The sequence below is a fragment of the Ipomoea nil genome, unplaced genomic scaffold (assembly GCF_001879475.1).
Source record: "Ipomoea nil cultivar Tokyo-kokei standard unplaced genomic scaffold, Asagao_1.1 scaffold3056, whole genome shotgun sequence".
Taxonomy (NCBI): domain Eukaryota; kingdom Viridiplantae; phylum Streptophyta; class Magnoliopsida; order Solanales; family Convolvulaceae; genus Ipomoea; species Ipomoea nil.
The window spans coordinates 1707205-1721446 of NW_017619484.1; the positions used below are offsets into that span (position 1 = coordinate 1707205).

General features: G+C 51.4%; 1 protein-coding gene across 1 annotated transcript; it reads left to right on the forward strand.

Moving 5' to 3' along the window:
• The first annotated feature begins 4934 nt into the window (after window positions 1-4934).
• LOC109164061 lies at window positions 4935-6185 on the forward strand. Its single transcript, XM_019312815.1, has one exon. The coding sequence runs from the start codon at window positions 4935-4937 to the stop codon at window positions 6183-6185; it is 1251 nt and encodes a 416-aa protein (XP_019168360.1).
• Window positions 6186-14242: the final 8057 nt, after the last annotated feature.

Here is a 14242-nt window from a genome sequence, read left to right on the forward strand (position 1 = left end):
ACAAAATCCCCACGGGTATTCCCCGCACTCGTAAAATCCCCACGGGGGGGGGGGGGGGGGGGGGGGGGGGGGGGGGGTGTACGAGAAGGAATTTCATTACCCGTGCAGGTGCGAGTGCGGGTATGGGGAGTGGGGTGGGATTGCGGGGCGGGGGATCACAGGAATTGAACAAAGAAATAAGCTTTGATATACGCATGCATTATTTGAATTGAAACTCCCAATAGTGTTTGCCTTTTGTTCTCCATTGTTTATCTACTTACTTTGTTAAAAGACACATACGTGTATACAGATGCAATTAATTAATACATAATCACCAAAAGCACATATGGAGCACCTAGCCACCGAATTGGTTGTAACTGCCCATACGAATAAAACATAAAGACAATAATAAAATAATATATGAGCACCAATTGTATACACTAAGATTAGTGTATATATACATGCAGTTGGTCACACAAAATGTATAATATATATTCATTATATGAATAAGCACATGAATTATGAATGCATAAACTAATAATATGTGATACTTAGCTTTGCATGTAAGTGGTATAAAATGCAGCAGTTGGTGTTCATGTTGTAACAATACCACCGCCTTAGCCTGAACATCGTAGCAAATTGACAAGTGTATCATATACATGGTTGGGCGAGATATCAAATTCACCATTGTTAGCATGAATTCACTTCTATATTGTTGGAAAGTATAAGTTGATAAAGTGAAAAATAAATAACTGTTGTGACGTGGTATAACCACTGTCATAGAAGCGAATTCGTCGCTACCGATGCAGGCTCACAACTGCGACGTCACCCCCGAAGGTTAACACAGCAATCCCCACCTCTGTGCACCGGGAGCAGGGATTGGAACATACACAACATTCTCAGAGTGGAAAGAGGACAGAAGAGTTAACAAGACAATGTTTGTCTGTGGGTCCTAACTCAATAATACCCACCTTAAATAATAAAAGGTCAAATAATTAGAGGGCCATATACTGTCTAACAAATCTTAGTCATTCACCACTTTGTGGTGAATAGTTAACCAAGACTAAGTTATCAGTAAAATATTGACCACACACTTGCATTTTTCCAATCAATTGCAACAGCTAATCCGATTACTATCTGGTGCATGTTTGGTTAACTACTCGTAGTCCAAGTTCCATCAACATAGTCAAACAAAAGGCATATGTTTACCTACTCCACAAACTTTTGATATAGACGATGATAGCGATATACGCCCGAGGTCCGAATGTCTCACGACCGGATAACCACACGATCGTCCCACCGAGGCCGTGTGGCCTGCCCCGACCGACCGGAACCGGGAATCCGCGGGGTGCTCCGGGCGGCGGGGTCTCCCCGGGATCAAAACATTAGGCGGACGGACCCACCGGTCGATGTCAGTCGAAGTTCGGTTGAGAAGACGCCACTTAAGGGGAGAGAAGTCAGATCCTGGGCGCCGTGTGGCAGGTGGTCATACGACCACTGGCGGCGCCCGGTGCATGTCCGCCACGTGTCCGCCATGCCGGAAGCCCGGCAGCACCTACCTTTAGGACCCTATATATAGCGCATTAAATGCATTGTGGAGGGGACTTTTGGCAGAGGCAAGACGAGAGCTTCCCGACCCACTAGAGTGATCCGAGCCTTGCCCGCGCCCGTACAAATACATCACCCTGTATTAGCAGTAATCATTTTGGCGCCGTCTGTGGGGATCGAACTAAAAGTCGCCCGGCAAAAGCGAAACCGATCCCTAAAAATGTTCCCATTCATGGACTTCAACAACGACGCGGAAGCCGAAGAGAGCTCATCGGATCTCCGCTCACAGATGAATCCACGAATGGACCTCAATACACCGCCGGGAAGAGGGCTAACCCCAGACCCGGTTAATTTCATCCAACCAGGACTAGCATTCCCAGGCGTGTCGGGACAAATGCCATTCCAGTACCCGATGTATCCCGCCGGAATGCTCGATCCCGCTTACCCGTATTGGCAGAGCCCACCGCGTTTCTTCGGAGCCCAGTATCAGTACCCCCCAAGCCCGGGCGACTATCAGCCGTACATTTCTATGCCAGTACCAAACATGCCGAACGTGCCCGAACCGGGCCAATCAGTAGCGTCGGCATCGGCGGCGGCACCCGAGCTCAATCCGAGCAACGACCCGCCCGATCAAGACTGGGACCGGGAGGAGCACAAGAGCGGGGGGCTGAAGAAGTCGCTGCGAGAACAAGTTCTTTCGTACGCCTCCAACCGTCCGTGCATCAGCAGGTCGGAGCCCGACAAGAGGTGGAGGAATCCGTAAACGCCCCAATATCCGGCCATAAAGAAGTATCTGGAGAAGCCAGTAGTTGTTGGTCCAGGAGGCTGGCTCGACGAGCTGCCGACCGAGAGGACCCGCAAAACGAGGCCAAAGGACTGTTGCAACAAGTCCGAGAAGAGTTCAGCAAGTGGAAGCGGGAGCACGGCCACCGATCATCCGAACCTGAAGTGCCCCTATTGCGCAACCCGTTCACGGCTGATATCATGAGCCTGTCGTACCCCCATGACTTGCGCATACCGGGAAATAAAGGTTACGATGGGAAAACCGACCCGGAGGCCCACATCAACTCCTACTACGGAAACATGCTGATGATGGGAGTGACCGACGCAGTAATGTGTTGGGCCTTCTATTCCACCTTGTCAGGAAGGGCGGCCGATTATTTCAAGACACTAGAACCCGGTTCAATCGCTTGTTTTGCGGAGTTAGCGAAGAAATTTGTGCACAAGTTCGCCACGTCCAAAGAAGTGCGAAAACACTTCACGTACCTTGAGAAAGCCAAACAGCTGGAGGGCGAATCTCTGACTGATTTCCTGGTCAAATGGAAAGCCGCGATCGGCGAAGTCGAACCTCTCGACGACCGGACATCGATCAATGTGCTTCACTCCAATTTGCGAGCAAGAGCCCTATACCAAGAGTTCATTCTGCACCCCCCGACCACCTATGATGAAGCAATCCAACGAGTGACCGACTACGCTAATGCGGGCGAAGCAAACTTCGCAAAGCAACAATAGGAAGCCGGGGGCAGCCGGAAACCACCGGGCTGGCAGGAGGGTGGACGGTCGAACGATAGACCTGGTAGAGGCGGGGGAAGGCTGCCCGACTTCACACCCTTAAACAGGCCGGCAGTCGACGTCCTCCGGTTCGCGCAATCTTGCAACATGATCCAGCTTCCGAAACCTCAGCGCGAGGGCCGTGACAAGACGAAGTACTGCGCATATCATCGCAGCAAAGGACACGAGACGGAGGATTGCACCACTCTGAGGCAGGTGATAGAAGAGCTGCTGCGATCGGGCAAGCTCACCGAGTTCACCACCAAAAAGGAGGAGAAAAAGTCAACCTGGAAGAACCCATTCAAGAAGTCGAACAAGAACAAAAAGGACAAGGACCATGACCGGGATCCCGATTCTCGACAGTCGACTGGAAAGCAAGTTATCCATGTCATCTTCGGCGGTCCAAAGGAAAACCCTGGCTCTTGGGAAAGATTTCCGATCCGATTGATAGGGTCGGAGCCAAGCGATAAAAGGCAAAAGCTGGAACCAATCACGTTTACCCCGAGCGACATGCCCGAGGGAGAGGACTGCCACACGGAAGCGTTGGTCGTCACAATCGACATTATGGGGACCGACGTCCATCGCGTCATGGTGGATACGGGCAGCAGTGTAAATCTCTTGTACATAGACGTCTTCCAGAAATTAAAGCTGGATCCGATCGAGCTGACTCCGATTGGGACCCCTTTATCTGGATTCACAGGCAATACCATCCATCCGGAAGGATAGATAACGTTGCCGGTGGAAATTGGCAGCCGACCCCGGACGGTCAAAACCTTGATGGAATTCATCGTCGTCAACCTCCGATGCGTCCACAACGCCATCCTGGGGAGACCCGCGATTGTTTCAGTCGGAGGAATCATCTCCATGCCCCATTTGTGCATGAAGTTTCCAACCCCCGAGGGAGTCGGGGTCGTCCGAGGGGACATCCGATTAGCCAGGAAATGCTATCAGAAAGCGGTGGACTGGAAGGAAGCCTGGAACTCTCAAGCAAATTCCATCTCTAAAAAAGCGGAGGCCGAAAGGAAAGAACAACCGTAACCGTCAGATGAGGTCGAAGAGATCCCTATAGAGATCAGCAGCCGGATAGGATGATCCGGATTGGTCGAAAGCTCCCCCCAACGCTCAAAGAAGCCATCTTGACGGTACTGCGGGAATTCTCAGATATCTTCGCTTGGGGAACGGAGAACATGCTAGGAATAGACCGATCGGTGATATGTCACCGATTGGCCGTCAGTCCGACAGCACGACCGGTAAAACAGAAGACAAGACATCTCTCTAACGACCGTCGGGAATTCGTCAGAAGCAAAATCAAGACTCTCACTGAGATCGGACATGTCTGTCCGGTCGTTTACCCCGACTGGGTTACGAACGTAGTCCTAGTGCCCAAACCACCGACTTGGCGAATGTGCATCGACTACACGGACCTAAACAAGGCTTGTCCACTGGACCCGTACCCTCTCCCAAGTATACACCAGATGGTCGATGACACGGCAGGGGCGGACCTCATGAGCTTCATGGACGCATTCAAGGGATACCATCAAATTATGATGGCCGAAGAAGATGAAGCTAAGACGTCCTTCGTCACCCCGGACGACCTTTTCTGTTATCGGGTCATGCCCTTCGGACTCCGAAATGCCGGGGCCACGTACCAGAGAATGATCAATGCCTTGTTCGAAGGACAGCTCGGGCGGACGATGGAGGCATATGTGGACGACATGCTCGTCAAAAGTAATGACCGGTTGGATCACGCCCGAGATCTCTGAGCATGTTTCGAGGTGATGCGCACGTACCGGTTAGGTCTAAACCCAGCAAAATGTACGTTTGCGGTACAAACCGGGAAGTTCCTGGGATTCATGATGACGAAGAAGAGAATCGAACCCAACCCAGCTAAGGTGAAGGCCATCTTGGAAATGCAGCCGCCCACCACCATCCGGGAGGTCCAACAGCTGACCGGGAGACTGGCTGCCCTTAGCCGATTCTTGTCTAAGTTGGCGGAAATGGCGTTGCCTTTCTTCAGAACGCTAAAAAAGATCAACGGGTTTACTTGGGACGAGGAATGCCAAGCGGCGTTCAAAGAGTTGAAGGAGTACCTGATGTCCCCGATCGTCCTCTCCAAGCCGGAGCCGGGCGAAGACCTGGACATCTATCTTGCCGCCTCCGACCGGGCCGTAAGTGCTGTACTATGCCGCACGGATCTTGAGGGCATACAACGACCGGTCTATTATGTCAGCCATGCTCTCCAAGGCCCGCAACTCAGATACTCCCGTTTGGAAAAGATGGTCTTTGCCCTCTATGCAGCTGCGAAGAAGCTCACCCCTTACTTCCAAGGGCGAGTCGTCCGCGTATTAACCGACCAACCAATTGGAGCTGTCCTCCGAACGGCCTCCTCCTCCGGACGCCTTGTCAAATGGGCGATGATGCTAACACAGTTCGCGATTGAGTACAGGCCCAGACCGGCCATTAAGGGACAGGCGTTGGCTGATTTTGTTGTGGAATGCACTGCCCGTGAGGCCCCGACCGCAGACCAGACGGTCCAAGACGCCTCATGGTGGGAAGCCGCTACCGACGGGTTAAGCAGCCGGAAAGGTTCAGGTGGAGGAGTTGCCATCACAAGCCCCGAAGGATTTAAGGTGTATTACGCTCTGATCTACCAGTTTTCTCCCACGAACAACGAGGCGGAGTATGAAGCCTTTGTCGCGGGATTGCAATTTGCAAAGGACCTAGGAGCGGAATACGTACAGGCCCGGACGGACTCGTCCCTAGTGGTGGGGCAGGTCTTAGGAGATTTCGAAGTCAATGGCGAACGTCGAGGGCGCTACCGAGATTTGGCGATCGAACGATTGACCGTTTTCAAAGCATACGCCGTGCGGCATGTCCCCCGGCTGGACAACGCCGATGCGGACATCCTCTCAAAATTAAGTGTGGAAGCACCAGAGCACATCTCCCGGATGGCCCGTGTCCTCTTCATACCATATCTATCCATCGACCACCGCCAGGTCATGCCGGTTCAACCGGTCGAGGAAAGTTGGATCACTGACATAATGGGGTACCTAGAGGACGGTAGGCTCCCGCCTGACGAAACGAGAGCGCGAAAGGCGAAGCTTTGAGCACCGAGATTCCAGATAAAAGAAGGGCGCTTGTACAGACGGTCATATGGGGACCCCCTCATGAGATGCTTGTCCGATTTCGAGGCAAAACTAGTCATGGACGAGCTACACTCGGGAATATGCTCGTCACACCAGGGCGGACGATCGCTTGCTCGACGAATAATGTTGATCGGATACTACTGGCCGTTGATACAGCTCGACTGTGAGAAACTCACTAAGGAATGCGATACCTGCCAGATATTTGCAAGGATGCCCGGACGACCGGCCACCTTCTACCAACCGGTTAGCACAGCTATCCCCTTCGCAAGGTGGGGAGTAGACATCATAGGACCGTTTCCTCCGCTGTCGGGTCGACGTAAATTCATCATAGTCGCCATAGACTATTTTTCTAAATGGGTGGAAGCGGAGCCCCTCGCAACGATCACATCACAGCGATGCGCCTGGTTCATGTGGCGGAACGTGGTATCAAGGTTCGGAGTACCGGTACAGCTCATAACGGACAACGGGAAGCAGTTTGAAGGACAATACTTCCAAAACTTCCTGGCCACGATCGGAACCAAGTCTATCCGTTCATCAGTCGCTTACCCTCAAGGGAACGGCCAGGTCGAAAACGCCAACCGAACCATCTTGGATGGCCTGAAGAAAAAGCTCCACTCGACTGGCCGGTCGTGGGAAGATGAGCTCCCGTTCATCTTGTGGACGTACCGCACCACGCCCAGAGAAGCGACCGGCGAGACGCCCTTTGCCTTGGTTTATGGGGCTGAAGCCCGGCTGCCGGTCGAAGCTTGGATAGCGACTCCAAGAGAAAGTGAATACCAGAGAGAAGAAAATGATGCCGCCCGGACCTTAGATTTGGATTGTGTTGAGGAAAGAAGGGAGTTAGCGGCCCGGAGGGTCGCCGACTACCAGAAAAGGATTAAGGCAACCCGTGACGTCCGAGTCCGGCCGCGTTACTTTCAAGTCGGCGATTATGTGCTAAGAAGACGCGAAGCTAGCCAACCTCAAGAGGGAGGAAAATTAGCGCAAAACTGGGAAGGCCCGTACGTAGTGTCAGCAGTGGTACGCCCGGGCACCTACAAGCTAGAGACGACCACTGGACGCTCGGTCGACCGGACTTGGATCTCGGAGAATTTAGTGATGTTCCGACAGTAAAATGAGTAGACAATGTTGTAATTTCCCATTTTTTCTTTTCTTCCCGCTCGCCCTTGTTGTATTTTTATTTCGAGACCATCAGAGCTGGCTCGAGTGATTGTAAGGTTGTTACTTTGATATCCGCAATGAGAATCACCTTTTCACCGAAGACAAAAATCCCGCCGACATGCTGTGTCCGGGACCGGCTTATGGCCTTTGTTGCCCGAATGACCACATTGTCGCTTAAACTTACGGCCTTTGTTGCCCGAACGACCACAATGTCGCTTAAACTTACGTCCTTTGTTGCCTGAACAACCACAATGTCGCTTAAACTTACGGCCTTTGTCGCCCGAACGACCACAATGTCACTTAAACTTACGGCCTTTGTTGCCCGAACGACCACAATGTCGCTTAAACTTACGGCCTTTGTTGCCCGAACGACCACAAGGTCGCCCAGACTTACAGCCTTTGTCGGTTAGTCCGACCGGCATTTGACCGACCGTCATAGCCGCTCGGACTCGGGGGGCTATAACACGCGTCTTTTCGCGTTCCCCTCTTTTGCTTGATAGTCCGACCGGCAATTGACCGACCGTCATAGCCGCTCGGACTCGGGGGGGCTATACACGCGTCTTTTCGCGCTCCCCTCTTTTCCTTGATAGTCCGACCGGCAATTGACCGACCGTCATAGCCGCTCGGACTCGGGGGGCTATACACGCGTCCTTTCGCGTTCCCCTCTTTTCCTTGATAGTCTGACCGGCAATTGACCGACCGTCATAGCCGCTCGGACTCGGGGGGCCATACACGCGTCTTTTCGCGTTCCCCTCTTTTCCTCGTTAGCCCGACCGGTAATTGACCAACCGTCATAGCCGCTCGGACTCGGGGGGCCATACACGCGTCTTTTCGCGTTCCCCTCTTTTCCTCGTTAGTCTGACCGGCAATTGACCGACCGTCATAGCCGCTCGGACTCGGGGGGCTATACACGCGTCTTTTCGCGTTCCCCTCTTTTCCTTGATAGTCCGACCGGCAATTGACCGACCGTCATAGCCGCTCGGACTCGGGGGGCCATACACGCGTCTTTTCGCGTTCCCCTCTTTTCCTCGTTAGCCCGACCGGCAATTGACCGACCGTCATAGCCGCTCAGACTCGGGGGGCCATACACGCGTCTTTTCACGTTCCCCTCTTTTCCTCGTTAGTCCGACCGGCAATTGACCGACCGTCATAGCTACTCGGACTCGGAGGGCTATACACGCATCTTTTCGCGTTCCCCTCTTTTCCTTGTTAGTCCGACCGGCAATTGACCGACCGTCATAGCCGCTCGGACTCAGGGGGCCATACACGCATCTTTTCGCGTTCCCCTCTTTTCCTCGTTAGTCCGACCGGGAATTGACCGAACGTCATAGCCGCTCGGACTCGCGGGGCCATAAGGGACCCGAGCGACGGATAGCTCACGTGTCGAGTGGATAAAATCGAAATCGAAAGGAAAACGGCGGAAAAATCGAAACATGCAAACGTAAAAATTTAAGGCTTGAAGCACAAGCGAAAAAAAAAAAAAAAAAAAAAAAAAAAAAAAAAAAAAACGAGCGACATCACTTAGCGACCAAAAGGGGGTTGTTCAAAAAGGGAACAATTAAATGCCCGGTACAATAGGGACCGAACTCCCGAACGAAGTTTCAGAACTAAAACCTACCAAACGCCAACTAACGGTGGCCTAACTTGCGGGGTCTTTTTCGGTGGCTGCGGAGTGCTCGCCTGTGTCTGCCTCGGCGTATGGCATCGGGCCGGGATCGGCAACGCTCTCCGGCAGATTGGCTAAGATCGTATCGAGGTCATCCCCCTCGAACACTTCGGATAGAACAGACCTCACCTCCCAGTGTGTGTCCCGTTGACCGGAAGCATAAGCCTAGTTGTCGAAAGTCCACACCATATCCTCGGCCACCTTGTGCTTGATGAACGCCCGGAAAAACTGCTCAGCAACTGCCGAGTCTTGGCAGAGAGAGGCGGTCAAGCCAACCGGGTCCCGCAGTCGTAAGCGAAGGTCTTCAGCCTCCTTTCGGACCTCGTCGGTCTCTCCGATCGCCTTCTTGGCGATGGACTTGGCAATCTCCCTGCCATCTTCAGACGCCTTCAACTTCTTCCGTAGCTCTTTCACCTCCTTCTTGAGATAGTCGCTCTCCGACCCGCTCTTTAACCGGTAGTAGAGCGAGGTGAGCACCCGGGTAAGCTGTGATAAAGCTTGTTAGCCGGAGTGGCAGTCATAAAAAAGACCAGATTAGGAAAAAACATACCTACACTAAGTTCTGAGCCCCGCGCTCGGAAACTTGTTCCGGGGTCCACCTGGCCATATCGGCCTCGGTCGGGAAGATGGCGCTCATTTTCGCCAACGAATTTCCCGGTAAATCGCCGCCCGTCAGGGAGTTCATGAGAGGGGTCAGCTCGGGAGGACTTTGGCGGCGCGACCGTTTGACAGCGCCTTCAAACTCCCCCACCTTCTCCTTGCCACGCTTGCCCGTGGCCTTAATGATCTGCAAGTCCGACCCGGTGCTCAAGGTCGGACCCGTCTCCTCGACCCGGGCAGTCACATCAAGCGGGACTGCGGTTGGGACAAAGGACACGGGAACCGCCGTCAAAGGGGCGTCGGATGTCGTTACCTTCTTCCCACCAAGGGCCGCTTTAGGCCGGGGAAGTTTGACGGTCGAAGGAGCCGTTTGGAAGCTACGACCGGGCTTCATACCTGCAAGGGAAAAACAACCGAATAAGCCATATGAAAAGAAAAGGGAGGAAGTCCCCTCGTCCGAAGAGGTACTACACGAACAGACCTTCCCGTTCGGAAGCCGGTGCTGCTGGTTGCGCGGCCACAGTTACCTCAAGGCATTGAGGAACGTACTTCTCCAGCAGGTCGTACCTGGGCGGCTCGAGATGGGCCTCTTCGTATTCGTTGGCCGATCGGAAAATCAAGAACTCGTAATATACGGAGGAAATCTTTGCTGCCGCGGTCTTCAGAGCCCGCGTAGGCTCGGGACGCTTGCATGCGGTAAAGTGAAGGGACCAGGATCTCTTAACCGGGAGTTGCCAAGGGTACTCGATAGAAATTAACCGGTTTTTCCAACCCCGGTTGTTCTCCGGTAGGTCGAGAATGTTGCAGTGACGACTCCGACTTTGGGCGGCTAAGAACCCGCCCCCATACCGAGCCGCAAGCGGGTAAACCGAATACATGAAGTTGAATAAATCTCTGGTACAGTCCAAGTCATGCCGGGCGCAAATCTGCGGAAAGCACGCTATGATCCGGTGCACGTTGGGGCAGATTTGGCCCGGGAGAACGCCGTAATGTTTCATGAAGGTGGGGAGAAAGGAGCTAAAATGATAGGTCAAGGGGGTCTTGATGGAATCAAGGTGCATCCCAAGCCAAAGCCCCTGCGTCCGTTCCACGACCGTCCCCTGGGACCTCCGGGTGCTGAACAGAACCCGCCCGGTCAGAAGGGTAGCAGCATCCTCCGCCTCTTTTTTGGTCAGCCGACTCTGATGCTTCTCGACGGACATACTACTCAAGAAGATCCTCTTCTTGGTCATCAATTCGTCGGCTAAGCGGGCTGCCGACCTGGGGGACAGCGAAGAGTCGAGAGTTGCGGCCATGACGCCTGGCGGCAATCCTTGTCCTTTATTGCCGTACGTCGGGGGATCCTGACTGGAAGTATCGGGTGCTTCCGCAGGGTCATCGCGCTCTCCCGACCCGGAACGTGCCCGGTCCTCCTCGGCTGCACGATCGAGCGCGAGGGCATCGCTCGGCATATCGCGACTATCGGGCCGTCTAGCGGCCGTCACGTTGCCAGCATCTGCCCGAGGGGTGCGAGCATCGCCACTGCTGGCTGCATCCGAGCGCCCAGACGAAGAACCTTCGGAAGTTGTTCTCGCCGACCCGTCATCACTACCGGTCGCGTAGTCCCGAGCCGAGCGGTTTTGACTGTCGGAGCTTGACATAGTTCCACCCCTAAGAGACCAAGGGGGAGAGGTAGTGTTCAAACGTTAGTGCCCCACTTAAAAGCGCCCAAGTCGCCGACCAACCGTTTCCTAAGGGCCTAAGCGATCCTAGAACGTTAAAGAAAAGGGATAGGAAAAAGAAAGGAGACGTTCACGTACCGATTGGAAAGACTTAGAAATCGCGTCAAGGAGAAAACGGATGGCCGCTCGGGAATGTCCGGTTGTCGCTAGGAAAATGTGAAAGCACAGTGGGACCCCAGCCAAACCACTATTTATAGGGGTAAAGGTTGGCGGGAAAACGCTTCAGCGCCTCACTTTTCGGACCCGTATCTCGAGAGATCCTCTGGCTGACGCGTGCCTCTCCTCGCCCAGAGACGGTCCGTGATGCGAGTGCAGGTGTACCGCGATCCACACGGGTTCGACCCCCAAAAAACATCACCACGAAGCTTGGCTCGGGCTCCTCCTCCAGGGAAGCATCGTCCGACCCACGAGCCAGGGGGGCTATGTGATAGGGATATACGCCCGGGGTCCGAATGTCTCACGACCGGGTAACCACCACACGCCCGGGGTCCGAATGTCTCACGACCGGATAACCACACGATCGTCCCACCGAGGCCGTGTGGCCTGCCCCGACCGACCGGAACCGGGAATCCGCGGGGTGCTCCGGGCGACGGGGTCTCCCCGGGATCAAAACATTAGGCGGACGGACCCACTGGTCGATGTCAGTCGAAGTCCGGTTGAGAAGACACCACTTAAGGGGAGAGAAGTCAAATCCTGGGCACCGTGTGGCAGGTGGTCATACGACCACTGGCGGCGCCCGGTGCATGTCCGCCACGTGTCCACCATGCCGAAAACCCGGCAGCACCTACCTTTAGGACCCTATATATTGCACATTAAATGCATTGTGGAGGGGACTTTTGGCAGAGGAAAGACGAGAGCTTCCCGACCCACTAGAGGGATCCGAGCCTTGCCCGCGCCCGTACAAATACATCACCCTGTATTAGCAGTATCAGACGATATGTTCCATCCTCAGACCTCAGCTCTCTGCAAAAGAAAACCAGCAGGGGATACTAAAGGTTAGAAAGAAGAAACATTTTTATTTTAGAAAGTAGAAGTTTCACAATTCCATTTAAATTATTACCTTTTTCTTAGCATCTTCCTCTTCACGGTGTTTCTGGAAAGGTGTCTTCTTCCGTGAACTCATTTTCTCACCATATATTCAAATTGAAGGAGACTACAACATCATAACAAATGGCTACAAGGTCCCTATACTATAGCATTTTGTTCAGTTTAATCCTTACATCTTTATTTTGTTTAATTTAATCCCTGTACTTTCAAAAGTGGTGCAATTAAGGACAATAGTTAACGGTGTTAATATTACTGTTAACTTAGTTTACGTGGCGCTAACGATATTTATATTCCTACTCGTATATTATTTATAAATATTTAAAATTAATTATTTTTACCACCAATATATTAAATTAGTATGTTCAAAATAAATAATTTCAATCATGTTCCTAATAAGATTAGAACAATTGTCCTTAGTTCCACTATTTTTTAAAATAGATGGACTAAATGAATATGATAAGTGTAAAAGACACGCTTTTAAGGTCCATTTGGGGTGAATTGTAAACCAAAAACAATCATTTGTGTATCCATTATGTGCCAATTTAACTATGTTTCGCATATTATCATAAATTACCACCACACTTTGTGTTTTATATGTTTTTAGGTAAGTTTCGGGCTAAAACAACGTAAAGTGGCACAACTCGTAGGAAAGCGGGACAAAATAGGCAAGCCAAAGGAACCACGCAGGCCACAACGTCACGTTGTAACGTGCGTTGTGGGAAGACAGAAGCAGAGCTGATTTCCAGAAAGTTCAATGCGCATCACAACGTGCGTTGTGACGGCCGTTGGACGGAATAAGTTCTCGAACAACGTGCGTTGTCCGGGGCGTTGAAGGTGGCGTGGAAGAGCTGCGAAAATGGATTGAAAGGGGAGGCTATTTAATAGTTTTTAGATAAGAATTTTAGAGGACTTTTGGGACAACTTAGAACTTTACACTTTTACATTTTTAGATTTGAGAGGCTTTGAGAGAGAGATTTTGGTAGATCCATACTTGGATTGCTTGGGAGATTCCTTGAAGGAAGAGATTGACAACCTCCATTTCAAGAGATTTTGCAAGACTTCTTCTTATTTTCTAATCTACTTGTTTGGTATAATCTCTACTCTTTTCATTTTGATTGCTTTGATTAGGTTTAGATTCATGAATGCTTTTATGATTTCTATGGCTATTGTAAGCTAGATTAGCTAGGGTTTGAATTGTGAAAGTGTGTGATGATGATGCCTTTGTGACTTAGTTCTTGAATTAGGGATTGATTGATTGCATTGCTTATATGTCTTGTTGTTGGGGATTGATTTGTTTGCATATAAGGAGCTTGATCACCTCCTATGATTGTGTTGAGGGATTGACCTTTGCTAGGTCAATTTAAGCTCCCATCCTTAGCATTTCCTAGCTTAAGGAATCATACGAGACTTGGTTGGGAAGGAATTGTAGGCAAGGTATTCGATGAAAGGTTTAGGTGAGCCCTAAACAAGTCCTAGTAGTCTAAGTTACGAAAGGACGCAAGCCACTCCCTAGACATAACATTTGAATCCTCTTTCCCTATGTTAAATGATCTTAAGAGCATCTTAATCCACACTAAGCAATTCAACCATATCTACTTTACATTTGTTTACAACTTGTAGTAATTGTTCATTAGGCCCACTACAATTATCCATCTTATGTGTGTTAACAACATCGATGTCTTTAATTTCTGAAATTAGCAACTTAGGACTAACTCTGATTTGCCGTCCTTGAGAACGACATAATCCGGGATTCATCCCAACACAAACACCCTTCTTGACATACGTTTTCGACTCATCAGAATAGAATAAAGGTACACGGACTA

Bases quoted from the DNA above. Each gene is read 5' to 3' on its own strand.
- LOC109164061 (XM_019312815.1), top strand. From the start codon at position 4,935: ATGACGAAGAAGAGAATCGAACCCAACCCAGCTAAGGTGAAGGCCATC.